This window comes from Mustela putorius, unplaced genomic scaffold (genome assembly GCF_011764305.1).
Source record: "Mustela putorius furo isolate JIRA1106 unplaced genomic scaffold, ASM1176430v1.1 tig00000127_pilon_pilon_pilon, whole genome shotgun sequence".
Lineage (NCBI taxonomy): Eukaryota > Metazoa > Chordata > Mammalia > Carnivora > Mustelidae > Mustela > Mustela putorius.
Window position 1 is genome coordinate 5,590,624 of NW_025421288.1, and position 13,848 is coordinate 5,604,471.

Below are 13,848 nucleotides of genomic sequence, written 5' to 3' on the forward strand. Positions count from 1 at the left end.
ATTTGAATGGAAGTTATACTATACTAATTACTTTTTTTTAAACTTATCTGGTAATTTCTTTTTTTTTAATTTCTTTAATTTTTTTTATTTTCAGCATAACAGTATTCATTATTTTTCATCACACCCATGCTCCATGCAATCTGTGCCCTCTCTAATACCCACCACCTGGTTACCCCGACCTCCCACCCCCCCGCCACTTCAAACCCCTCAGATTGTTTTTCAGAGTCCATAGTCTCTCATGGTTCACCTCCCCTTCCAATTTCTCTCAACTTCCTTTTCCTCTCTAACTCCCCATGTCCTCCATGCTATTTGTTATGCTCCACAAATAAGTGAAACCATATAATTGACTCTCTCTGCTTGACTTATTTCACTCAGCATAATCTCTTCCAGTCCCCGTCCATGTTGCTACAAAAGTTGGGTATTCATCCTTTCTGATGGAGGCATCATACTCCATAGTGTATATGGACCACATCTTCCTTATCCATTAGTCTTTGAAGGGCATCTTGGTTTTTCCACAGTTTGGCAACTGTGGCCATTGCTACTATAAACATTGGGGTACATATGGCCCTTCTTTTCACTACATCTTTATCTTTGGGGTAAATACCCAGTTTTGCAATGGTAGGGTCATAGGGAAGCTCTATTTTTAATTTCTTGAGGAATCTCCACACTGTTCTCCAAAGAGGCTGCACAAACTTGCATTCCCACCAACAGTGGAAGAGGGTTCCCCTTTCTCCACATCCCCTGCAACACATGTTGCTTCCTGTCTTGCTAATTTTGGCCATTCTAACTGGTGTAAGGTAATATCTCAATGTGGTTTTAATTTGAATCTTCCTGAGGGCTAGTGATGATGAACATTTTTTCATGTGTCTGACAGCCATTTGTATGTCTTCATTGGAGAAGTGTCTCTTCATATCTTCTGCCCATTTTTTGATATGATGGACCTGATGGATTCCCTGGAGAATTGTACCAAACTTTCTTTTTTTTAAATTTATTTTTTATTTTCAGCATAACAGTATTCATTATTTTTGCACCACACCCAGTGCTCCATGCAATCTGTGCCCTCTATAATACCCACCACCTGGTACCCCGACCTCCCACCCCCAACCCTTCAAAACCCTCAGATTGTTTTTCAGAGTCCATAGTCTCTCATGGTTTACCTCCCCTTCCAATTTCCCCCAACTCCCTTCTCCTCTATAACTCCCCATGTCCTCCATGCTATTTGTTATGCTCCACAAATAAGTGAAACCATATGATAATTGACTCTCTCTGCTTGACTTATTTCACTCAGCATAATCTCTTCCAGTCCCCGTCCATGTTGCTACAAAAGTTGGGTATTCATCCTTTCTGATGGACTTTCAAAGAAGAAATAACACCTATTCTCCTGAAGCTTTTTCAAAATATTGAAGCAGAAGGAAAACTTCCAGACTCTTTCTATGAAGCCAACATTACCCTGATCCCCAAACCAGGCAAAGACCCTACCAAAAAGGATAATTTCAGACCAATATCACTGATGAATATGGATGCTAAGATTCTCAACAAGATCCTCGCAAACAGGATCCAACAGCACATTAAAAAGATTATCCACCATGACCAGGTGGGATTCATCCCTGGGCTACAAGGATGGTTCAACATTCACAAATCAATCAATGTGATAGAACAAATTAATAAGAGAAGAGAGAAGATCCACATGGCCCTCTCAATTGATGCAGAAAACGCATTCGACAAAATCCAGCATCCATTCCTGATTAAAATGTTTCAAAGTTTAGGGATAGAGGAAACATTCCTGAACTTTTTCAAATCTATCTATAAAAGACCCACAGGAAATATCATCCTCAATGGGAAAAAGTTTGTGTCCTTCCCGTTGAGATCAGAACATGACAAGGGTGCCCACTTTCACCACTCTTGTTCAACATAGTATTAGAAGTCCTAGCAACAGCAACCAGACAACAAAGAGAAATAAAAGGTATCCAAATTGACAATGAAGAAGTCAAACTTTCTCTCTCCCCAGGTTATAACCATGGTAAGTCATGGCTCAATCATGGATTAGTTATACTATTTTCCTTATGGACTCAATGTCCCTGTTTACCCATAGGAAATAATGCCATGCATGCCTCACAAGTTGCATTGACAATTTGATCTGGTCACATAGTTGAGAAAATGTAAGGATGTATATATCTAAGATGAAAGTGCTTTGACAACATGGAAATGCATGCATATCTAATTTATTTTAATTAAGGTATTTCACCAACTAGTATTTTACCAGTGTCATCTTGAGCAAATCTTTTAGCTTCTCTAGCTTTAGGCTCCTCACCTGGTAATTAAAGGTAACAGAGTGAATGATTCCTAGGTTCTTCCCTGCTCTAACGACTCTTTCTAATAGAAAAGCTTCTAATAGAAAAGTTTCTAATAGAAAAGCTATAATTATATGGACATGACTGGACTATGGGATAGGTGGGGAATGGATCCACAAGGGACATGGCAAAATGGGACATGAAATTAGCAGGGATAAAAACTCCATGACAACCATGACCCCAGAGAACAAGTACCTAGAGGGTTTTCTCCCTCTAATTGTCTTTTCCCCTGTTATCTCTGCCCTTAACAATAACACATTTAAGAGGATCTCCGGTTGTTGGCATCTCTTTTACTCTGAGTGGACAGCCTATTTTGTGGCCAAAGGGTCCCATCTTGTAGAGCAATAGATCCACCTGGAAAATTCCTTTGGAAAAGAAATAAACTATTTCAGCCTTTGGTAAGAGTTCTGTCTTCTTGTGGAATCTGGGTCAAGGTGAGAGGGCAAGATTTAGTGAGAACAGTGGATTCTGTGCTATCTTAACAGCCATGTGATTCTTCCAGTAGGACCTGTGTAGAGCAAGGTTTATCATTCTCAGTCTCTCCAATTCTTTACCTCTCTTCACTTCCACACCCTCTGCTGTGGGCTTTTCTTGGGTTCTCTTTCTCTTTTCCCAACTTCTCTGACCTTCACTGAAAAGATTAATCTCTAACCAAAAATTTCAGGGATAATTCTGGGCTGAGGGATGAATGTGGAGGTCCAGTTCTGCAATTGTGTAAGGGTGTGATCTCGGGCTCTGTTCTCTTCTGTTGGTTTTTTTTTTTCCCCACGTGTAAAATAAGGAATAATGGGATTATTTAGAATCTAATGAGACAATGTTTATAAAAGCTAACTAATTTTAGAAGTCAATAATTGAGCACTGAATTAAAAATAAAAAAAGAAAAGAGTGGAGGGAACAGGGACAAAGGAAGTAAATGGACAGATGAAGCAAGATTTCAAGACTGGTGAAAGGTAAGATGTAGATATTCATGATAACTTCTCCTACCCTTTTGGAATTTCCCAGTAAGTTTCTGGGGCACCTGGGTGGTTCACTTGGTTAAGTTTACTGACTTTCAGGAGAATTTCCTAAGATCCCAAATTCTTGTCTAGATTTTCCAACCTTTTCATCCCAAGGACTCTTTGAATTGTTTTTATTTAAGGAGTCTTTTTTTTTTTTAAGGAGTCTGTTTTTATAATAAAATTAATTAATTTGATTTCCATGTTAATATATGTCTTTGATAATTTCTGAGTAGCAAAAGGCAAGCAGCTCACCAATTAATGATATAATAAAGTACTCATGTACAATGCCATTGGTCTTTTGAAATACTTCCAATAGTTCTCTCTGGTCATCTTCAGAGTACCTGCAGGTCTGGAGGCACTGTGTGGGTAACACAGATATCAGAGATGCCTCACTTCAAGGCATTGTTGGTCTGTCTCTTTTAACCTTTTCTGTTACTTATATTGTTCTAATTCATTGCAACATCTTGGCTTTCCTTACCTGATTTTGTACTCTGCACAACCTTGCGAACTGGCTACATCCTCAGTAGTCAGAATTGGAAAGGATTTGTTTAGCTAAATGTACACAGTAAAATCTCCAATTAATATTGGAAATAATAATAATAATAATAATAATAATAATAAGCCAGTCTCCGTTTCTTTAACTTGTCTTGGGAAATGGTGGACACATGCAAAAATTTAACTGAAAGGTGAACTTTTCCCCCTTTCCTATAGCTTAACAAGATATGTTTTGTCTTGTGTGTATTGAGTTTGAGAAATTCTTTATAGATCCTGGATATCAGTCCTTTGTTTGTAGTGTCATTTGCAAACATCTTCTCCCATTCTGTGGGTTCCCTCTTTGCTTTATTAACTGTTTCCTTTGCTGTGGAGAATCTTTTGATCTTGATGAAGTCCCAAAAGTTCACTTTTGCTTTTGCTTCCTTTGCCTTTGGAGACATATCTTGAAAGAAGTTGTTGTAGCTGATATCAAAGAGGCTACTGCCTATGTTCTCCTCCAGGATTTTTTTTCCTTTTTTTAAAAAAATTTAATTTATTTTTAAAATTTCTTTTCAGTGTTCCAGAATTCATTGTTTATGTACCACACCCAGTGCTCCATGCAATACGTGCTATCCTCTAGGGTTTTGATAGATTCCTGCCTCACATTGAGGTCTTTTATCCATTTCAAGTTTGTCTTTGTATATGGTGTAAGAGAATGGTCAAGTTTCATTTTTCTACATATAGCTGTCCATATTTCCAACGACCATTTATTGAAGACTGTCTTTTTTCCACTGTATACTTTTTCCTGCTTTGTCAAAGATTATTTGTCCATAGAGTTGAGGGTCCATATCTGGGCTCTCTACTCTGTTCCACTGGTCTATGTGTCTGTTGTTGTGCCAGTACAACGCTGTCTTGGTGATACAGCTTTGTAGTAAAGCTTGAAATCTGGCAACGCGATGCCTCAGTTTTGTTTATCTTTTTCAACATTTCCCTAACAATTTGGGGTCTCTTCTGGTTCTATACAAATTTTAGGATTGTTCTTTCCAGCTCTTTGAAAAATGCTGGTGGAACTTTGATCAGAATGGCATTGAAAGTATAGATTGCTCTAGGCAGTATAGATATTTTAACAATGTTTATTCTTCTGACACATGAGCATGAATGGTCATCCTTCTTTTTGTCTCTTCTTCATTTTCTTTCACGAGTGTTCTGTAGTTCCTCAAGTACAGATCATTTACCTCTTTTGTTAGGTTTATTCCCAGGTATCTTATGGTTCTTGGTGCTATAGTAAATTGAATAGTTTCTCTAATTTCCCTTTCTATATTTTCATTGTTAGTGTATAAGAAAGCCACTGATTTCTATATATTGATTTTTGTATCCTGCTACATTACTGAATTGCCATTTTCTAATAGTTTGGGGGTGGAGTCTTTTGGATTTTCCAAATAAAGTATGTCATCTGCAAAAAATGAGCAGAAGATATAAACAGACACTTCTCCAAAGAAGACATACAAATATCTAATAGGCACATGAAAAAATGTTCATCATCATTAGCAATCAGGGAGATCCAAATCAAAACCACATTGAGATACCACTTTACAACAGTAAGAATGGCCAGAATTAACAAGACAGTAAACAACAAGTGTTGGAGGGAATGTGGAGAAAGGGTGGGAATGCAAGTTGGTGCAGTCACTTTGGAAAGCAGTGAGGAGAAACCTTAAGAAATTAAAAATAGAGCTTCCCTATGACCCTGCCATTGCACTACTGGGTATTTACCCCAAAGATACAGATGTGGTAAGAAGAGGGGCCATCTGTACCCCAATGTTCATAGCAGCAATAGCCACAGTTGCCAAACTGTGGAAAGAACTAAGATGCCCAATGGAAGAATGGATAAGGAAGATGTAGTCCATATACACTATGGAGTATTATGCCTCCATCAGAAGGGATGAATACCCAACTTTCGTATCAACATGGATGGGACTAGAAGAGATTATGCTAAGTGAAATAAGTCAAGCAGAGAGGGTCAAGTATTATATGGCTTCATATCCTTTGTGGAACATAAGGGATAACATGGAGGACATTGGGAGGTGGAGAGAAGTGAGATGGGGTAAATTGGGCGGTGACACAAACCATGAAAGACTGTGGACTGTAAGAAACAAACTTAGGGTTTGGGAGAGGAGGGGGTGGGAGTATGGGTGAGCCTGGTGGTGGGTATTATGGAGGGCATGTATTGCATGGAGCACTGGGTGTGGTGCATAAACAATGAATTTTGGAACATTGAAAAGAAATAAAATAAAATGGGAAAAAAGATACATATTGTCTTGAAATAGTAGAACAATCCACAATTCCTTATCTTTTGGGGAATGAGGAGTCACATGAAATACCTTTATCTCTGGCTGCCTCTGTCACCAGAATGTGATAAGAAAGTGAAGAATTCTACTGCAAGTGATTGATCAGAAGCCTGATTTCTTTTCATCAAATTGATTGATTATGTTGGTGTATTGGGGGATGTTGTGCATGAGAGTTTATGTTTTCAGAATATTTTCATTGACTCTAACTCACCTTGGATAAAATTGTGGAGAAGTTATATTGGCCACACTTTAGGAGTCAAAAGAAAGATTTCCAAGTTCATAAAAGCATAGTTTAAATGAAATAAGATAATTTTAGTTTTGCTTCCAAAAGTGGGTGAAAGAACCATTTGTTCACCATGTATTTGTTCAGTAACACAAATACTCATATACAAGGACAAGTGAAACATGTCCACTAGACCATGCACTGTATGGAGCTTCATCATCAGCTCAGAGTGCCTGGTGGTGGTGGTCCATGAAAAGCGGCATCAGCAGTTTACACTCCAGCTGACTGGGAGATATCGGAGTAACACCAGACAGAAATAAATACTGTCATTAACTAACAATATTCTTGAGTCTCAGCTTAGAGACCATCTAATTTAGAAAATAATTTATGTGAAGAGCTTTTTGATATTTCAGTATTACTTTGCTGTATTTTTCCTTCACAGAGAGGAATGATAATGGGGATGATAGTCGCCAACATTTATTGAGCCCTTACTGTTTTAAGCACTTTGTCAATCAGTCTTTGCAGCAACCCTCTGAGGTGGTAAGTAGTCTTTTTTTTTTTCAGCATAACAGTATTCATTATTTTTGCACCACATCCAGTGCTCCATGCAATCCGTGCCCTCTCTAATACCCACCACCTGGTACCCCAACCTCCTACCCTCCCCCGCCACTTCAAACCCCTCAGATTGTTTTTCAGAATCCATAGTCTCTCCTGGTTCACCTCCCCTTCCAATTTGTCCAACTCCCTTCTCCTCTCTAACTCCCCTTGTCCTCCATGCTATTTGTTATGCTCCACAAATAAGTGAAACCATATGATAATTGACTCTCTCTGCTTGACTTACTTCACTCAGCATAATCTCTTCCAGTCCCATCCATGTGGATACAAAAGTTGGGTATTCGGCCTTTCTGATGGAGGCATAATACTCCATAGTGTATATGGACCACATTTTTCCTTATCCTTTGGTCCATTGAAGGGCATCTTGGTTCTTCCCACAGTTTGGCAACCATGGTCATTGCTGCTATAAACATTGGGGTACAAATGGCCCTTCTTTTCACTACATCTGTATCTTTGGGGTAAATACCCAGGAGTTCTATTGCAGGGTCATAGGGAAGTTCTATTTTTAATTTCTCAAGGAATCTCCACACTATTCTCCAAAAGGTACAAAGGTAAGTACTCTTAGCACTGTTTATAGATGAGGCAACTGAGGCACAGGGGATAAATTACTTGCTAAGGGTGACACAGCCAGTAGGTAAAAGCCTGGAAATTCTGAAAGTCTGTTTTCTGTGTGATTCTCTCTTCCCTTTATTTCCCCTCTCCCTTTCTCTCTCACTCTGTGCTTACTTTTAAGGATTTATATCTATCTTAACAGCTTTTGTTCCTGTCAATATAGGGGTTCTTGAAAACGATCAAACATGGAGAGGTTTAAAGAAGGAAACCAGAATCATACCTTTCATTACTTCAGGCAGTTTTATTTATTTCCTGTATTGAATCTGTGTGTGTGAGAGAGAAAGAGAAAGAGGCAGAGAAATTCTAAGAGACAGAGATATTTTAAAAAGCAAAAAAAAAAAATTCCTTCAGGAAGGTATAATCATTCTGTACCCTCATCAGTAGTAAATATGAGTGCCCCATCCCCTGATTTATGTCTTTTATATTAAAGGCATTACTATATTGTCTTTTTAAATGCATTGTGACTATTTTTCCCTTGTGAATTGTATTTCAAAAGTATTTAACTTAAGTGGGTTTTTCTCACCTAACCAAATTTTAAATTGTCATATTTTACTCTTATACTTTCTGTTCTGGTGTTATATTTCAGACATTTTTCCACATACCAAAATTATATAAATGCATATCAAAATTTATCCTTTTCTATCACTTTGAAATACAAATGTTATCATATTTAAATGCTTAACTGATATTTAAATTTTCCTAAAATGTCTATAAGGTCTTTTGACACATGTCTATTTTCTTGTTCCTTTTTTAAAATATTTTACTTATTTATTTGACAGACAGGGGAGAGAGATCACAAATAGGCAGAGAGGCAGGCAGAGACAGAGAGGGAAGCAGGCTACTCACTGAGCAGAGAGCTCAATGTGGGACTTGATCCCAGGACACTGAGATCATGACCCGAGCCGAAGGCAGAGGCTTAACCCACTAAGCCAACCAGGCACATATCTATTTTCATAGGAATAGTTAAGTGATCAGTGTTCACAATGCTTTTTAATATTTGAAAGTTCATGTCTTTTTAATTATTAATATTTCTCAAAAATTTCTTAGCTGTTCTCATTGATGCACTCTTTCTTCTGAAGGAAAGACAGGCGGTTATGGAGTATAGGCCATTGTTGCAACCTACTGTGAATCTGTTAATGAGCTCTAACATGATGACTGTATCAATAAAACATATGACATATAGCTGTGTAATACATGGTAATTAAAATTGTTTACTTTTCCTCTGCATCAGTGTCCATCATAGTCTGATGCAGGTTGTCAGTTAATCAACTGTACTCAAACTCAAGAAAACTAAATAGAAAATTGTTTATGTGCTTTGTGTCTTCATGGCCCTGGGTGGTTTGATTTGCTTCTACATGAGGTCTGAATCCACATCTGCCTAGAGGTAATGATTACTCACTGTCTGCAAGGTCAGTGATGCCTCAGAAAATCCATTAAATTAACCCATACAACTGTAACACTGTTGACATTCCTAACCTTGGCTACAGCTGTCATTCATGGTTATCTGTAACCAATCCATAATAATAGCCAACACCTATTGAACAATTACTGTGTACAGGATTGTGTGCTGAGCATCTCCATGAATTTTCTTGTAACTGTCCTAGTAATTTCATAGTCCAGGCGTTCTTAATTTTATCACTTCACTTTGAGTAAATCAATATTAGTGTTTTTAAGCTACTGAGAGAAGCTCATAAAGTGAGAGGGTATCAGACAAAACTCCAAAGTCTGAATCTTTAAGCAAAGTACCATGTTTTTTCTTAAGTAGTAAAGTACCCTAAAATTGAAAAAATGTTAGGGTCAATAGTGAGCTGTACTGCCTTCCTTTTGGTATATGTAGTACGAAGGTTTCCCTAGAAGACTAGTTCCATAACTTTATTTGGCACATATACTGTGCCTCAAGAAAATATTATGAGTCATAAGTTATGTTGTAGTTTTCCAGGTCAGTTAAAAGATGATACATTAACTGCATTCATATAAAAGTTTATGAAATTATTACAAAGAGGATAAATAACTTTCTTAGGGATAAAATAGGGAATCTCAAAACATTATCTAGATGGCCATGTGGGCCTGAGGGCTATCTCAGTTTTAATCTAGAGCGATTCTACTTATGGTCTTGTAAAGCAGTGGTAATATAATGAATTATCAGACGTTTTAAAAAACTTTTAATGAATGATCTCTGTAATAATCACTTTATATATTTTAGTTCTCAAATTCAAATATATCTCTTTTTTAAATTTATTTTTTATTTATTTTCAGCATAATAGTATTCATTATTTTTGCACCACACCCAGTGCTCCATGCAATCTGTGCCCTCTATAATATGCACCACCTGGTTCCACCAACCTCCCATACCCCCTGCCACTTATCTCTTTAATTTTCATGAGAATTTATGAAAAAATTGAGAACCTGAAGCACTTAAAAAAATTTTCAGTTCTATTAGGTAACATATAATACATCATTTTTTGAAGCATTTTTAAAATCACTCTTCTTAATAATTTGAGATGAAGAGCTGGGTCTTTTTATCAGGACAGTGAGACATTGGTGCTTTCCAGCACTCTATGGAGGGAAAAAACAGCACATATGGGAAATGTAATACTGTCATCTCACCTGAGTCATCTGCACATTCTCTTCTCTCTTTCCTGATTTTAGAAGCAGAAAGCCAATGATTGGGGGAGGAAATATTACACAGATCACCTATTTCATCCTTTTGGGATTCTCTGATTTTCCCAGAATCCTAGCAGTGCTCTTTGTTGTATTCCTGCTGATCTACATTTTGACTCTGACTTGGAACCTGTGCCTCATCATCTTAATAAGGATGGACTCTCACCTCCACACACCCATGTACTTCTTCCTCAGTAATCTGTCCTTCATAGATATCTGCTATGTGACCTCTATAGCTCCCAAGATGCTCTCCAACTTTTTCCAAGAGCAGCAGACCATCACCTTTGTGGGTTGTGCTGTTCAGTACTTTGTCTTTTCAACCATGGGACTGAGTGAGTCTTGTCTCATGACAGCCATGGCTTATGACCGATATAGTGCCATTTGCAATCCACTTCTCTATTCATCCATCATGTCACCCACCCTCTGTATTTGGATGGTGCTGGGATCCTATTTGGCTGGACTATCTGCTTCTACATCTCAGTTGTATGCCATGTTTCAGCTCCACTTTTGTGGGCCTAATGTCATCAAGCACTTCTTCTGTGACATGCCCCAACTGATAATCCTGTCCTGCACTGATACTTTCTTTGTGTAACTGTTGATTGCTATATTAACAATGTTCTTTGGGATAATAAATGCCCTCATTATCATGATATCCTATGGCTATATTGTTATGTCCATCATGAAGATCACTTCAGCTAAAGGCAGGTCCAAAGCGTTCAACACTTGTGCTTCTCATCTGACAGCAGTTTCCCTCTTCTATACTTCAACTGTCTATGTCTATTTGAGTTCCAGCTCTGGCGGTTCCTCCACTTTTGACAGATTTGCATCAGTATTCTACACTGTGGCCATTCTGATGTTGAATCCCTTGATTTACAGTCTGAGGAACAAGGAAATCAAAGATGCCTTGAAGAGGTTCCAAAAGAAGAGATGGTTCTGCTGAGGTTCTGTCCAGATTTGTCCTTTCAGAAACCTTAACCCCTAGTAACATGCACAGGAATGAAATCTAACAAAATTCATACTGCCTTTGGGTAAAGAAAGGTTAATTTGACACAGATAATATGCCAAATGGACTGACAGCTGACTTGATTCCACACAAGAACAATACCTTTAAGTCCCGGAGGTTCATACTTTCAAACTACACAAGGAGTGGCCTCATCATTTATTAGTAAACTGCATGTGGGGCACCTGGTTGGCTCAGTTGGTTAAGCATCTACCTTCTGCTCAGGTTAGAATCCCAGGGTTCTGTGATTGAGCCCTGCTAAGCAGGGAGCCTGCATCTCCCTTTCCCTCTATCCCTTGTTCTCCTTGTGTTCTCTCTCTCTCAAATAAATAAAATCTTAAAAATAATCTGCAAGTATTTGTAAAATGTTAAACTTTAAAAACTTGTACTTCTCTTTACTTTAGAGATTGATCCCTGTTCAATCTCATATCTCTGACTGTAAAAGAGTGATACCTGACAGAGGCCGCCAGGAGTGTAGAGACCTTGTCTCCCAAAAATTTTGATGCAGCATAATCCAGACACGAGGGTGATTGAGGTTTCTTCTGTATATCAGACCTTAATGGGAACAAAAATATATAGGTGATGTGCCTTTGAATAGAAACATAGCTATACAATTGCCCTGGTTGTGTCTCCTGGGAAGAACAGTCTGAGCTGGCTAATGTTTGTCTGAAGTCTCTTTTCTGCTTAAGCATCTAGTAAATTTAGTCACATCCCAGTTTTCACCAGCTGTAATCTAAGGAAGCAGGAGGTGATTTGAAGCATACAGAGGAATGGAATGAAGGATATGTTTTCTTCAGTACCATTTATTTTATGAGTCTAATGACGTGTTTCTTGCTTCTAGTATTCAGTGGGGATTTCTCTTTTTTTTTCCACATCTTAATTTAATTTTATTTTTTTCAGTGTTCCAGGGTTCATTGTTTATGCACTGCACCCAGTGCTCCATGCAATATGTGCCCTCCTTAATACCCACTACCAGGTTCACCCATCACCTCTCCTACATCCCTTCCAAAACTCTCAGTTTGTTTCTCAGAGTCCAGTCTCTGGTTCTGTCTCACCCTCTGATTTTCCCCATTCACTTTTCCTTCCCATATCCTGGTATCCTCCATCTTATCAACATGGATGAGACTTGGAGGAGATTATGCTGTGTGGAATAAGTCAAGCAGAGAAAGTCAACTATCATATGGTTTCACTTACTTGTGGAGAATAAGGAATAACATGGAGGACATCAGTGGGGATTTCTGATAGAAGATGATGTTCAAAATCCATATCCCAGCCAAAAGCTTTTTCTGACATTGTGGGATTCAAATTTCTCTCTCAATGAGAGAAAATTTACCCTGACATAGCTGGTATTTCACACTCTCAAATCATTTCTAATATTTCAGACATCTGTTCATGTTTGGTGTGAGGAGACTTGTGTGAAAACTCATTGTAATAATGGTTACTGAGGTGTACCTGCATCACTCAGTTGGCTGTCTACTTTCAACTCAGGTCATGATCTCAGGGTCATGGAATCGAGCCCCACATTAGACTCTGCTGAGTGTGGAATCTGATTCTCCTTCTAACTCCATCTGTGTTTTCTTTCTCTCAAAAATACATAAAAATATTTTAAAAATAATAGAGTTATCAAAGATTAAATATTGCCAACTAAGAACAAATATGGTAAGCTAGTATACTTCTTTATTGTCTTTGTTCAACATTTTATGTCATAGAGATCGATGGTTTTGTATGGGGTGATCTAATTTATGGAGTAGATAGTTAGACTTACACTAATGCTGATTTTTTCTGGGAACCCTTAGGAGCCAGAGAGGAAGGAGATTGTGTGATAGGCAGGGTTTTAAATGCTGGCCAGTTTTTCTGTCTAAAGTAAAACATGATACATTTGGTCCTTGTGAGCTGCTTGAAACGTGGAACAAGAAGTGTATCTTGGGGTGCCTGAATGGCTCAGTGGGTTAAGCTGCTGCCTTCGGCTCAGGTCATGATCTCAGGGTCCTGGGATAGAGTCCTGCATCAGGTTCTCTGCTCAGCAGGGAGCTTGCTTCTCTCTCTCTCTCTCTCTGCCTGCCTCTCCTTCTACTTGTGATCTCTCTTTGTCAAATAAATAAATAAAATCTTAAGAAAAAAAGAAGTGTATCAACACTGACTGTTGATAACCAGGTTCCTCAGACTTGAACCAACTGATATAAAACAGATGTCATTACAATTCACATATTATCCTTGGAGATTCACTAGGTTCCTAATGTGGTTTTGGGGGCAGCATCTTAACTCTGGCAAATCACATAATTCTTCCATTTAGTTAAGGACTATAACTTAAGAGGTACTGGAAGCCTTGACAAATTTTTCACAAGTTTACAGTTGGACAGGATTAAGAGCAGGAGAATCACTGAACCTCTGAGAGAGAATGTGAAGGCTTATCCCATGCCAAAGAAGTAGTGCAGTATTAATAAAGGATGTGTGCCCTCCTCCCCCATTGCAGGCACAGGTATGTTCTTTGAAGCATTGTTCTTTCAAAATGTGCAAGAACATTTGAGATGTCTTTCTAAAAACCATAAGGGCTTCAGTAGGAGAAGCA

General features: G+C 38.2%; 1 protein-coding gene across 1 annotated transcript; it reads left to right on the forward strand.

Annotated features, from left to right (window-relative positions):
• The first annotated feature begins 10,280 nt into the window (after positions 1-10,280).
• On the forward strand, positions 10,281-11,219 carry LOC101690734 (olfactory receptor 5AN1). Its single transcript, XM_004777678.2, is given in 1 exon segment — positions 10,281-11,219. A coding segment is annotated over 1 exon segment (939 nt).
• Positions 11,220-13,848: the final 2,629 nt, after the last annotated feature.